Below are 15,253 nucleotides of genomic sequence, written 5' to 3'. Positions count from 1 at the left end.
TCTTAAATATTATAAAACCTTTTTGAGAACAAGATATATTTACACTTTTTAGATATTACATAGTATTCCATTATTTAAATGTCATGTTTCCTTAAGTCTCAGTCTGATTTGGGGTAGGGGGTGGACCTCCCCAACAGCATATTCGTAGTATCAGGATGCCACGCAAAATTAGGGCTCTAATCTGGGACTTTGAATATACTGGATATGTTCTCCAGTGCTTTGAGTTATCATCCTGGTCCTTTATTTATCAAATACCATATTAGTTTTTGAAAAAATATTATTGCATTTATTTATGCCGTGATAAAATCATTGAAATTAGTTTATTAAAGTACACTGTTCTTTGAATAAATTGAACCCTCCTTTACTTATTTATTTTGGGAGGTTGGGGACCACAGGACTTATTCCTGGCTGTGCTCAGTGGTCACTCCTGGCTTTGCTTTGGGCTACATGAAGCTAACATTGCAGTACAAGGCAAGTGCCTTAATTCCTATATTACCTCTCAGATCCCTCATTTGGCAGTTGACAAACTTTATTTTCAATAAAACAAAAGTCTTATTACCATTAAACATTATTGTTTTAAAAGTCATACCAACTGATAAGCAGACATCTACTTTTGATTTTTCCTTTGATAATTTTACTGAGGTTAAAATATTAATTATGAATTAAAAATTTATATACACACCTTTCTTTTGTCATGTTTACAATTTAGCTTCTAATTAATCATTGTACTTTCTATGCTAAAGATATTACTTCTTAATCTGCCGTGTGTATTGTAGTTCACACCAATGTTTTTATCTTCAAATAATTCCTTGTGAATATGTACAGACTTATTCACAGATTTTTTAAAAAAAGAATTATTTATTTATTATTTATTTCTTTATTATGAATTGGAGTGGTATTCAGTTATAAAGCTTTCATGGTTGAGTTTCAGTCATACAATAATTAAACAGTCATCCCTCCCACAGTGCATATTATTCACAGCTTTTGATATGTGCACATTATGTGATGATTATTTCTTCAGGTCTATTAACAGCCATCACCTGAAACAATTAATTATTCTTTTTTGTCCAGACAATCTATTCTCTTTGCAGATTTCCAAGATGTTTTATTAACTATAATTACCATGCTGTATAAGAGATCATCAGAAATCAATCTGCAAAACGGAGTCATTGTATTCTTTTGCCACTAACCATTTAGTGATTGTACCAATATTGCCGCCCCTCCCCCATCCCTTGTTCTGGCTACCACCATTCTGCTTTCTTTTATTAATTAAACTTTTTCAGATTTGATGTTAAAGAAGATGATGTAGCTTTTGTTTACCTATTCTGAGTATAGATTTCACTTGGGACTGGGTACATACATTGTGTCACTAATGGCAAAACTTTCTTTAATATTCAATGCTATTCTCTCTCTCTTTGTTCATTCAATCCTATTTTCTTTTGTCTGTGGAGTTTCTGTATCCAATCATTAATCATTAGAACTTAGGATGAAAAATATGTGTTAAAATATTCCTGACTCCCCCCCCCCCACCCCATACACACACACTTACAGAAAGCTGTGATAGTGGATTAGTACAAAGTAATTTAAAGTGGAGCAGACCTATGGACTTGAGTTCAGGTCAAGAAACTAGAGGCTCAACACAAAAAATAGGGCAAACTGAGTATTTTACATGAATAGTTTTAAGTAAGAAAGAAAAAAACTTCCAGGAATCAGAAAAAATGTGGCATCTTAGAGGAACCCTTCTGAAAATTTCTCTGAATCTTCTTTCCATTGCCTGCTTACTGGACATAATAATAACCAAATCATAACATTTATAGAAAATTTAAAACAGAAAATGAATAACTAAACTATTAATAACAACTAGCAATAATTTTACAATTAACATTTTCCCCAAGGAGTTTGCACAAAGAAATATAAAATATGTGTGTAGAACAGAGCATATTTTTTAAAAAAATATTTATTAGAGAATCACTGTGATGTACAGTTACAAACTTATAAACTTTTGTATTTGTATTTCACTCATACAATGATCGTTTACCCATCCCTTCACCAGTGCCCATTCACCTCCACCAATGATCCCAGTATCCCTCTCACCACCCCCACCCCATCCCCCCCCACCCCACCCTGCCTCTGCAGCAGGGCATTCCCTTTTGTTCTCTCTCCTTTTAGGTGTTGTAGTTTGCAACAGAGGTATTGAGTGGCCTTCATGTTGGTCTATAGTCTACTTACAGTTCACATCTTCCAACCCGAATGGGTCCTCCCAACATCCTCTACTTGGTGTTCCCTTCTCTATCTGAGCTGCCTTTTCCCCCAGCATGTGAGGCCAGTTTCCAAGCTGTGAGGCAGACCTCCAGGTCCTTATTTCTATTATTCTTGGGTGTTAGTCTCCCACTCTGTTATTTTATATTCCACAGATGAGTCTGATCTTTCTATGTCTGTCTCTTTCCTTCTGACTCATTCCACTTAACATGATACTTTCCATGTTGATCCATTTGGCATATTTTAAAAGTGTTCTGAATGCATTAAACAGTGTGAACACTATTTTTCCTGATATTTCTGACCATCCTCCTCATTCTGGAAAATAAGTGACAAAAAAAAGTTGTTTAAAGGGTAGGAAAATAAGCTAAATATAAAATATTGAACTATTTACATATTTATATAACTATAAATAAAATATTTATTTTACCTTCGCAATGCAGAAGCTTCTTTGGGATTTTTGTTTGGTATTTTCTTTGTTTGGGTCACACCCAGAAGTGCTCAGGACTTACACCTGGTTCTGTTAGGGATCACTCCTGACAGGGTTTGCGAGACTATATATATGATGCCTGGGAATGAACTGACTCATAAGCCATAGGCAATGAAAGCACCCTGCGTGCTGCACTTTCACTCTGACCCCAAGGTATTTTTGAAAACACAATGAAAAATAATTAGACTTTGTAAATGTTATGAGTTTGTAGTGTGAAATTGAACTGGTTTAAAATTATGTCAATTTGTTTTCTAAAACGACATGAAGAAAATATGCACCATAATCATTACTATAGCCTCCTAGGGACTATAAATATTCCAGTCAAGGTTTGGTGATATTCCTGATGATTTCTTTCTGATGAAGAAAATAATCAGAAATGATTTCAAGTGTGGAAGTATTGAAAAAATATAATTATGTTTAAGACATCTAAAAACTGTGAAGATACAGAAATCCATAGATACTTATTAACGTAATTCCTAAGAAGCTGTGCTAAATACTTTTAATAACTGACCTCTGTATGTTTTTTTCTTGGTGCAAAGACATAACCAGTTATAAAGATTCATGGGAGAAGAAAACCAATCCTATGTGACTGAATTTATCCTCCTGGGCCTGTCACAGGATCCACGGACACAAGTCTTGCTCTTTGTTATTTTTCTGATCATCTACGTGTTAACTGTGTTGGGAAATCTGCTCATCATTGTGCTCATTCACATAGACTCCAAACTCCACACACCCATGTACTTTTTCCTTAGGAACTTGTCCTTCGCTGACCTCTGCTTTTCTACTACTACAGTCCCCCAGGTGATGGTCCACTTCCTGGCAAAAAAGAAAAGCATTTCCTTTATTGGATGCTCAACACAGATAGTTGTTCTGCTTCTGGTTGGATGTACAGAGTGTGCCCTGCTGGCTGTTATGTCCTATGATCGGTATGTGGCTGTGTGCAAACCCCTGCACTACACCACCATCATGACTCATGGGGTGTGTGTACTGATGGCCTTAGGGTCCTGGATCAGTGGAGTACTTATATCAGCGGTGGATACCACCTTCACCTTGCTCCTGCCCTACCGAGGACACAATGTCATTAACCACTTTTTTTGTGAACCTCCTGCCCTCCTGAAGCTGGCTTCTGCAGACACTTACAGCACAGAAATGACCATCTTTGCCATGGGAGTGATTATTCTTTTAGCGCCTGTTTCCCTGATCCTTGTCACCTACTGGCGCATTATCTCCACCGTGATTCGGATGCAGTCAGGGGAAGGAAGACTCAAGGTTTTCTCCACTTGCGGCTCCCACCTCATTGTTGTTGTCCTTTTCTATGGGTCAGGGATATTCGCCTACATGAGGCCAAACTCCAAGGAAATGAGTGAAAGGGATAAAACAATCTCTGTCTTTTACTCATTGGTGACACCAATGCTGAATCCCATCATTTACAGTCTGAGGAATAAGGATGTAAAAGGGGCTCTCAGGAAATTGATAGCAAAATAAGTCTTTCAGTTGTGGGAGGAAATGCTTATGATAACTTTAAGGATGTAGAAGAGAGTGATTTTCTTGTAAACTTTCCTTATTTTCATCTTGTTACTTTACGTTTTCCCCCATTCAAGTTCTGGTTTTCTTTTCTAGTTTTCTCAATGCCCAATGAAAGCAAGACACCTTGATATACACAGGTGGGATACAGAAAGAATATTTTTTTAAGGAAAGTAAAGGGAGAGCTGGAGCGATAGTACAGTGGGTAGGGCATTCGCTTTGCACGTAGCCAACCCAGGTTCAATTTCTTGGCTTCTCTTGGAGAGCCTGGCAAGCTACCGAGAGTATTTCGCCCTCATGGCAGAGCCTGGCAAACTACCCGTGGCGTATTCAATATGCCAAAAACAGTAACAATAAGTCTCACAATGGAGACTTTACTGGTGCCCACTTGAGCAAATTGATGAGCAAGGGGATGACAGTGATACAGTGATACAGATGGAAAGTAAAAGGGAAAGAGAGAAATGAATGATAAGAAAGAACAAAGAGAGAGGGCAATATAGGAGGGCAAATGGAAAGAGTGAAATACAGAGTGAAACAGAATGAAGATAGGTGAGTCAACACAGTCACTACTCTCCAAGAATATAAAAATTAATAATGAAATTATATGTGCATTTACATTTGTATGTGTATAGTGAAAACTGAAGTGCCAAGTAAACAAAAGGGATCAAGTTCAAAGAGTTAGATACATATATGCTTTGCATGCCTGAGGACCCAAATTTAACCACCAGTACCCAACAAGAACCAAGTTACATCTAAGGGTCCCCTGATAGCTGTTTGTAAACACCCCCCTTCCCCCCACCCATGACTACCACACAGGGAAAAAATAATAAAATATAAATTTAAGAATAAGTGTCTGGCAGTAATTTATTTCATTCTTTTGTGGGAAGAGGGTGTCTCCTAAGTAATGCTTAGAGAATAAAGGACCCAGGACCACTCATGGCTGTACTTAGCCAATCAAGGTAGTATTTCAGTGCTAGGGTCAGAAGATGCAGTGCTGATCAGATTCTATGGTGCCAAGGACTATCTGGGCTACCCGGGCATAGTCCAGAGATCTCTAGGACATAGCATGTTGGAGAGGCCAAGTGGTGCCAGGGATTGAATGTGTATTGGGTACATACAAGACATGTGCCCTAAGCCCTTTATTAGTCCCTCAGTTTTCTTTGATGTTTTATACACTCATCAAATATAGTCTGAACAAATAGTACATAAAAGATATACAGATATATACAGTCTTCATGGTATGTTATTTCTAACATGGCTTTAAATTCTAAATTTCACAGTTTGTGGAATTATAAAATATTACATGTAAGAAATATCAAACAGAATTTTTCTTTATAATATGACATTAGAAAAAAGTAATATAGAAATTGAAAAGACAAGATTGTAGAGAGATCTTTAAATTAAAATCTAAATAATTATCTGATTGATCATGATTATAAAAATGATGAATACTTGAGAATTTATTGCAATTGATAAAAATGAAGATAAAATTTATTAAATGAGCAATATTTTATGCCTTTTTAATGCAATATTGCAGACACACTTTTGCACTCAATGATTTGAAATGGTTCTTAGACTGATTGTTAAAAATGTTTCTCCGTATAAGATGGGGTAGTACAGAAATATTTATTTTTAAAAGCTTCAAATATTGTTGAGCATCACAATAATTGTAAGCTACTTTTTAAGCAATGACATTGTTTTTGTATAAAACACTTGAATAATTATTTGCCTGATGCTAACTCATTTGTTAAATTATGACTTTAGTGATAATAAATATTGCTTAACTCCTTAAATAACTCTACAATATAACTTTTGCTTGCTTGACTTTTGGCTTGGGGGTTACACCTGGAAACACTCAAGGCTGCTTCTTGCTCTGTGCTCAGAGTTCACTTCTGGTAGTAATTGGGGAACAACTGGGCTTCATCAATCAATAAAGAAACATTAGTAGTGAAGGAGGAGTTGAAATGGTTGCACTTAAATGGACATGTATAGGGCTCTCCAGCCTATAGCACTGTAGCACCGTCATTCCGTTGTTTCCGTTGTTCATCGATTTGCTTGACCGGGCACCAGTAACGTCTCCATTGTGAGACTCCAGCCTGTATTACAAAGGAAATGAGAAGGAAGGGACCACATAAGAAAGGAGGAACCAAACTTCTTTTTATTTATTTTTTTTTGGTTTTTGCGTCACACCCGGCGATGCACAGGGGTTACTCCTGGCTCTTCACTCAGGAATCACCCCTGGCGGTGCTCAGGGGACCATATGGGGTGCTGGGATTAGAACCCAGGTCGGCCGCGTGCAAGGCAAACACCCTACCCGCTGTGCTATCACTCCAGCCCCTAATTTTTTTCTTTTTTTTTTTTTTGGTAGGGGAGGAACCAAACTTCTGATGGATCATCTTACAAACCTTAAAAGAAATCTGCTTCATCATCTTACAAACCTTAATTATACAAGGGTGTATGAGACCATCTTGCAAGTCCTTATAAGTGGATAAGAGATCTGATTGGTTATTTTACAAACCTCATTTACATATAAACATAATCAATCATCTCAAAAACCCTTATAAGAGCATATGTAAGCATTTTTTAAATGTAGGAATACTGCTATTTATTCAGCCATTGATTTAGCTGATTGAACTATTCATGAACTCCATGTTACTTCTTTATCAAATTCTTTTAAATTGAATATCCATGAGATAGATCATAACAAAGCTGTTAATAATTGGGTTTCAGTCATAAAATGATCCAGCACCCATCCCTCTACAGTGTAATTTCCTACCACCAATGTCCTTGTTTCCCCACCCCCTCACCCCCCTCAGCCTCCCTCTAAGGGAGGCACTTTTCTTCCTGATCTCCCTCCTTTTCCTTTTATGCATTATGGTTTGCAATACAGGTGCTAAGAGGTCATGGTGTTTGTTCAGGGCATTTGGTATTTTTACGGGGATGGTAAGGCTAGGGTAGCTTTTCAATTGGGTGGCAGCTTTGGGGTGTGGATGTGACTGCCTAGGCTTCTGGAAGTATAGGGAATTGAGGAGAGGTAGCCCATATCTATCCCAAGAAAGTCTGGGGATTTCAGTCGCAAAACCTGCATACCAAAATTTTTAGCAGATAACCGAGGTCCGTCCTGAGACAGTGGAGTCAGTCCAGGGGTATGGTGGTGATTTTGGATTGTGAAAGCTGGTGGCTGCTGGGGGCTCTGATTGAGTGCACACAGGCCAACCTGCCTTCCCTCTGATTTACCCCAGTCTGTTCTGCTATGTGTGGATTCGAATTTAACTGTGGCTTTTGATCTCTTTCAAAATTTATTTATGGGTCTCTGAAGACAGGCCGATAATAGAGCTTACAGGGTGGCACTGGAGTTGGTTCATGGGAGTGGCTGCCAGTGCTTCCATGTGTATTGACAAGTGGGGGAGGTAGTCCATCCCAACTCTGAGAAAGCCTGAAGATTTCAGTCACAAAACCCACATAACAGAATTTTCAACAAATTGTATCTTGGTAAAGTCTGTCCTGAGACAGTGGAGTCAGGCCTGGGGTACGGCAGCGATTTAGGATTGTGGGAGCAAGTGGCTGCCAGGGGCTCTGCTTTGGTGGGCACAGGCAAACCTGTCCCCCTCCGATTAACCCCGGTCTATTCAGCCAATTGCACTCATGATCCAAAAGTACTTTTCACTCTGATGATGTCAGAAGATGTAATCAGTCAGCAGAAATAACTAACGGGTAGAGATACAGTAGAGTAATTGGGGTCAAAGAAAAATTTATAAAGATGCATTTACTTTTTCTAACCTACCATCTCTCAGAATAATATGCTATGTATTAGACAAATAGTTAAAATTACTGATTATTGTAGTAATTTTATCAATCCCAAAGTACTTTTTTATTAACAGATACTATAGTTAACAGTCGCACTATAATCTTAGACAAAATATTTAAACCCATATTGAGGAAATTAAGAGTTTTTTTCTTTTTGAGGATTTTAAATAAAGAAGCTACAAATATATGCTCATGCTTGATTTTGATGCTCCAAATAAAAAGAGTGTATAGATGAATTATTAAGTTTTACACAAACTGTTAAACTTGCCATTTTATTTTGAGAAAGGTTTGTATTGAAAGATTCACACAACTCTATCTATGATTGCAGATAATGTCCCATGGCATCTCATTGTGTTTGTAGATAATAGAGTGGGCTGTGCCCAAGGAAAACCCTAGAGATGTCCTGTTTGCATCACTTCTCAGAGCCTTGTCTTTCAAGAATCTTCCTCCAAAAGGTTCAGTTCAGTATTGCTTCTTCAAAAAAAGGTTCTTAACTAATACAGAAAAATCCAACAAACAAAATTTAGAATGAAGTTCATGAAAAAGTACATTTCTCGCACATTGGTTAGAAGCGGGGACAGATAATCACGAGGATACAATACCAAGTTCTATCACTTTGGATTCCACTGTACTATAGTCAGTGTAACATCCCTTCACCTATTCTTAAAGAAAGACTCACTCTAGACCTCCAGGTAAGAAAGAAGATGTCTCTCCAGAAACAGAAACTTACTATTTTGTGTTAGCTGGGGAACACACTAGGTGGTGGTACTCCAGCTAACTTTAACTTAGAATGGTAAGTATTTTGGAGTGTTTGAGTGTATGTATGTGAATGAATCTATTCATCCCTAGATATATTCAATGATTTATTCATTAATTTTATCATGTAGGTAATGACTTATTGTTTTGGACTATTCTTTCTCCTTATGACACTTAATTCATGTGTTCATACATAGAACACTGGAGTTTCTGATAAAAATGGGCCTTCTCTAACTTCCTTCAAAACTAGTAGTATTTCTATACTTGGTTTAGCATCATTTACTAAATTAAATATCCCTGATCATCCAAGGTAGTATTTCATGCTTCCTGCTCTCTAGTTTATATAAGAATAATTATACTACAGCTCTCACTGAGAGCACCTATGATTACATTTCCAGTTTGTTATGATCCTTGGGAAAATGGACATACCGTCTTATATCTTCTTTATCCAGTTCCCTCTTAGGTAACTTTGAAGTACATTTCTTTAGCTGAAAAATATGCTCCATTCCTTATTGTGAAGTAAAATTAATTCTTTGACCTGTGGGACCTTGAGAGACTATCGTGGGACTATTGTAACTCTGATATCATCAGATACATAGTTTTACAGCTTAGTTTTATACATGACTGATTTTTGAACCCTGAGAAGTCAGTAGAAATAGCCAGAACCACCATGCTAGACAATGAATGCTTTGTAGAGAAGGATTCCTAATTCAAATGCTACTGAATTAATGTTTGAGCAAAAGCCACCTACTGGCCTATGTCCTGATTATATATATATACAAAGGAACAAGTCTAACTAAAAAGCTGAGCTTGACTCAGTTCTAGAGAAGCTCAAATCACAACCTGAAAATTATAAGTTCAGTAAATGTTCATTTAAGCCATTATAATCATTTGGAGTCATTTTTTATAAAGTTATAGATAACAAATAGACTAGCCAATTTAGTTTATTTCTCATCTGATTTTAGAGACTTCCTTAATCATGTCATAGTAATGGTAACTGGCAGGAATAGGTTGTATAACCACTATTATAAAAATCATAGTTGAGGAATGGATTAAAGAAATATTTGCATTAATAAGTATTAATCTGTTTCTTGACATCTTTGTAAGTTAAAGATATTTGTAAATTGTGTGCATGTGTGTGGGGGGGAGGGAATCAAGGTGGTTTTTATTGAATGAAACTTACTTGGAGAGATGTGAAGGCAGAGAAGTAATACTTGTTTAAGAGAAATCATGGAAGAGCAAGCCAGATAAATACAATGCTAGAGAACAGGCTTGAGAGAGAAAGCCAGTATTTATGACTTCTTAGAAACATGCTAAATTCTACTTCAAAACAAGTTAGTTAGTATATCCTGAAATATACGATATATGTCTATATGTGATGTAGACATTTAGATTGAGAGGATTTTTTCTCTGGTAAAATTTGTGTCTAGTCAAGGTAAAAAAATTATTAACAAATACTCATATAATTTTATTTTGATTATTAAATAATTAAATTTAAATTGTTTAGCATTTAAAGTGTATCATTATGCATATTTGTTACCACAAAAAATGTACACATTAAAATGAATAGCTCAATGCATGCATTTCATAATTAACAAAATGCATATAAAATTATAACAAGTGTGTTAATAGTACATTATTATGTTTTGATTCCAAAGAACTCCATACAGCAGTATTCTTTTAAATAGCTTTCATATGATTCTTCAAAAGAGTGTAGTTCAGGGCTGGAGTGATAGTACAGTGGTTAGGGTGTTTACCTTGCACGCGGCTGAGGCCGACCCGGGTTCGATTCCCAGAATCCCATGTAGTCCCCTAAGCATCGCCAAGGAGTGATTCCTGAGTGCAGAGCCAGGAGTCAACCCTGAACACCGCTGGGTGTGACCAAAAAAGCCAGAAAAAAAGAGTGTAGTTCATATTGTAACTATGATAGTACACACACTTAAATAAAATTGAAAAAATATTTCCTGAGCAGCACACTTACATGATTATCAGACAATTTTTTCTCTTTTTCAGTTTAGTAAGTTCTAGGTTCACATATTAAAATCTATTAATAATCTACTAATGTATTATAAGTCAGTTTCAAAAAACAACTAGAAAGTGAATATTTTCCTGATACATTTTTTTTAATGAACTACTTATATATTTGCTATGCATTCAATCAAGGGAAGAGGTTATTTACTATTTAATTTTATCAATTCTCTTTCTATAGTTCATGATTCTGCCTTCCTATTCCCACTAAGTGCATAATCTTGATATCTCTATGTTTAGGTTTAATCCCATTTTAAATTATATATAGACTGGAAATTTTCTCATGAAGATATCACTGAAACCAGTGGTCTTGAAGTGAAGTGGTGTTTGGAAACTCCTGTGTCATTTATATGGAAGATTTGGAAGGTCACTTCCAGTGTAATCTAATGACATTTTCCCTATACTTCAGCTTCAGGAACAGACTATGTGGAAAACCAATCTTCTTGAGTATGTTATCTTTGATTTTCTCCTATCTCAGGATGGCCCTGACAGTCAGATTGACTTTCAGTTGTGACATCTCTGCTTAGCAGAAAGTCCAAGGATAGTACAATTTCATTCTAATATTGTTTCATTCTCAGAGAAATCAGTTCATTCATTGTTCCAAGACATTATTAGTTTTCCTAACTCATTTAAAACTTGTTGACTTAGATCAGCTATTATTCCTTTGTTCTGAAGCATAGCAATAACTCTGAAGTCCAGGAAGGATAGACTGTGTTGAATATTCGAGATAGTATGCCTTGTCCTAGCAGTGCCTAATTTCATACTGTCATACTGATTCATCTACCCTTCGTGACTGGATATTGTGTTCCAAACTGCAGCATGAGTAAGGTTGAACAATATTATACTAAGTAATGCATTGCAACTATTTAAAAAGCTGCTAAATTCTGAAATGGTCTTTCCTACAACCACAGTATGTATGTTGTCTTTGTTGAATTTTGTCTCCACAGTCTCAGCTCTATGATGAAAACCTTGTCTGAAAGTTTATTATTAATATTGCATCAAGCCTTGATTCTCTGATCCAGTGAAAAATTCAGAAATGAACTGTGACTCTATATTTTAGCATATATAAAGTGTTCAAAAAAAGAAGAAAAACGGAGCTGAGTCTTCTTATTGAAGATAAGACTTTATATTTTTCACCTTTACATAATCTACTTTTAGATACTTCCAACAGGAGTGGAATCTTTAAGAAATTAAGTGCAGTGATTATTTTCAAGTACTTTAAAGTCTATTCTATTTGTAAATAGAATGAGATCTTCACTTTCTGCACTCAGATCTCTATGATAATCAACTTTTCATTGTTCTAATTATTCTGATGTGGGGGGAGGGGAATTAGACAACAATGGGTGCAGAAAACAAAACCTATATGACTGAATTCATTTTGCTGGGCCTTTCTTCAGACCAGCATATGCAGATCCCGCTGTTTGTTCTATTTCTCAACATCTACCTACTGACTGTGTTTGGAAATATGCTCATCATGGTCTTAATTCACATTGACTCTAGACTTCATACACCAATGTACTTTTTTCTTAAAAATCTGTCATTTACTGATCTCTGTTTTTCTACAACAATTGTTCCCCAGATGTTAGTTCATATGTTGGTAATAAGAAAGGCCATTTCTTTTGTTGGGTGCTCAATTCAGATCATTGTTTTCCTGGTAGCTGGGTGTACAGAGAGTTCTCTCCTAGCAGTGATGTCCTATGATCGCTATATTGCTGTCTGCAAACCCCTTCACTACCCCACCATCATGACCCATAGGGTATGTGTCCAGCTAGCTATAGGGTCTTGGGCCACTGGAATACTTGTATCTCTAGTTGACACATCATTTACATTAAGTGTCTCATACCATGGCCAGAATGTAATTAATCATTATTTTTGTGAACCACCTGCACTCCTAAAGTTGGCTTCAGAAGAAACCTACAAAGCTGAGATGGCCATCTTTGCAATGGGCGTGCTAATAATCCTTGGTCTGTATCTCTCATTCTCTTCTCCTACTGGAATATTATTATCACTGTAATTCGAATCCAGTCTGGGGATGGAAGACTCAAGGTCTTTTCTACCTGTGGTTCTCATTTTATTGTTGTTATCTTTTTCTATGGATCAACAATATTTACCTATATGAGACCAAATTCCAAGAAAATGAATGAGGGAGATAAGGTGATTTCAGTGTTCTACTCAGTTATGACCTCTATGCTTAACCCATTCATCTATAGCCTGAGGAACAAGGATGTGAAGGAGGCATTCAGGAAACTCGTTGGAAAGCAAAGCCTTTGAGGGAATGATCTTCATATTGTTTACACACAGATATGAAGGCATTTTTAAATGCTTTAGCATATTTAACATCTTTGTTAATTCTCATACTAGTAAATCAGTAAAAATCATACAGGCGACTCTATATCAAGGCTATTTTAATTGACCTATGGCATCTTGCTCAAGCTTATTCTCTGTGGTTTCATTTTTCATAAGAGTTCTTTGCTACTTTAATATAAAGTATATAGTTATGTTAATAGTTGGAAACTTTAAACTATCTTCATTCACAATAAGTTGCTAGTTTATAAATTTTATTTCCATACGGATATCTTCTTTTCTTTTCTATATGTCTGTCAGTCATATCACATGGTAGCATCCTTTAGAGATATCCACAAGTTTTGTGATCCTATATGATTCTGATAAGTTAAATTCTGTAATTTTCTGTCATAAAGATATAGATAACATTTTTATCTTAAAACCCTGGCACTGGATTTTGTAAATTGTTCTTAGTTTTTAAATTTTTTTTTTATTGAATCACCGTGAAATAGTTACAAAGCTTGCATGATTGAGGTTCAGTCATACAGTGATCGAATAGCCATCCCTTCCCAGTGTAGCTTTCCCACCAGCAGTGTCTCCATTATTCCTCTGATTACTCCCACACATCCCACCCCCTGCCTCTATGGCAGGTACTTTCCTTTTTACTCTTTATCTACTTTGGGGCATTATGATCTACAATACAGATACTGAGATGTCATCATGGTTGATTCTTTGTCTACTTTCAGCACTCATCACACATCCCAAGTGATTCCTCCAACCACCAATGACATAGTGGTCCCTTGTCTATCCCAACTGCCTTCTACCCCATCAATTGAGGCAGGCTTCCAACCAAGGACCAAGCTTTCTGGCCCTTGTCTCTACTGTCCTGGGGTGTTAGTCTCATACTATTTTATTTTATATTCCACAAATGAGTCCAGGCATTCTATGTCTCCCTCTCTTTCTGACTCATTTCACTTAGCAAGATACTCTCCATGTCCTTCCACTTATAAGCAAATTTTATGACTTCATTTTTTCTAACAGCTACAAAGTAGTCCATTATGTAGATGTACCAAAGTCTCTTTAATGAGTCATCTGTTCTCAGGTACTCAGATTGTTTTCATATTCTGGTTATTGTGAACAGTGCTTCAATGAACATACAAGTGCAGGTGTCATTTCTACTGTTTTTTTTTTTTTGCACGCCTGGGGTATATTCCCAGGAGTGGTATTGCTGGTTCATATGAAAGCCCATTTATAGTTTTTTAGGGAATGCCTGTGTTGTTTTCCATAAAGTTGGACCAGTCAGCAATCCCACTATCAATGAAGAAGAGTCCCTTTCTCCCTGCATTCATACCAGCACTGGTTGTTTTTCTTCTTTTTGATGTGTGCCAGTCTCTGTGGTGTATGATATCTCATTGTTGTTTTGATTTGCATCTCCCTGATGATTAGCTATATGGAGCATTTTTTCATGTGCCTTAGGCCATTTGTATTTCTTTTTTTGTGGTAGTTTCTCTATATTTCCTCTCTGCATTTTTTTGATGGGGTTGGAGGTTTTTTCTTTTAAAGTTCTACCAGAGTCTTATATGTCTTGGAAAGTAACCCCTTATCTGATGGGTATTAGTTAAATAATTCTTCCCATTCTATGGGCTGTCTCTGTATTTCTTTGGAGGTGCAGAAGCACCTCCATTTCTTTGGAGGTGCAGAAGCTTCTTAGTTTAATGTAGTTCCATTTGTTTATGTATGTTTCCATTTGCTTGGTCAATGGTGTTTCACCCTTAAAGATACTTTTATCTTCAATGTCATGGAGGGTTCTGCCTACATTTCCCTCCAGGTACCTTGTGGAATCAGGTGTGATATTGGGGTCTTTCATTAATTTTGGTCTGACTTTTGTACCTGGCATTGGACACAGTCTGAGTTCATTTTTTTTTTGCATGTAGCTATAGAGTTATCTCAGCACCACTTGTTGAAGTGGCTTTCCTTACCGCACTTCACATTTTTTGCTCCTTTATCAAATAATAAGTGATCGTATATTTGAGGATCTGTGTCAGGATATTCAACTCTATCCCAGTGGTTTGCTTGTCTGTTTCTACTCCAATACCATGCTGTTTTAAT

At 36.5% G+C, this 15,253-nt stretch overlaps 1 protein-coding gene and 1 pseudogene across 1 annotated transcript; both read left to right on the top strand.

Annotated features, from left to right (window-relative positions):
• The first annotated feature begins 3,307 nt into the window (after positions 1 to 3,307).
• LOC101551770 (olfactory receptor 2D3-like) lies at positions 3,308 to 4,231 on the top strand. The gene has a single exon (XM_012933849.2). It carries the CDS (start codon positions 3,308 to 3,310, stop codon positions 4,229 to 4,231), a length of 924 nt encoding a protein of 307 aa, XP_012789303.2.
• A 7,969-nt stretch (positions 4,232 to 12,200) lies between these two features.
• On the top strand, positions 12,201 to 13,132 carry LOC129405931 (olfactory receptor 2D3-like; annotated as a pseudogene).
• Positions 13,133 to 15,253: the final 2,121 nt, after the last annotated feature.

This window comes from Sorex araneus, chromosome 6, assembly GCF_027595985.1.
Source record: "Sorex araneus isolate mSorAra2 chromosome 6, mSorAra2.pri, whole genome shotgun sequence".
Classification (NCBI taxonomy): Eukaryota; Metazoa; Chordata; class Mammalia; order Eulipotyphla; family Soricidae; genus Sorex; species Sorex araneus.
The sequence above is the reverse complement of the archived record's forward strand: the minus strand, read 5'-3'. Positions and strand labels throughout refer to the sequence as shown.

What these genes read in the sequence shown, in the direction of transcription:
- LOC101551770 (XM_012933849.2), top strand. Translation starts at nt 3,308, where the DNA reads ATGGGAGAAGAAAACCAATCCTATGTGACTGAATTTATCCTCCTGGGC.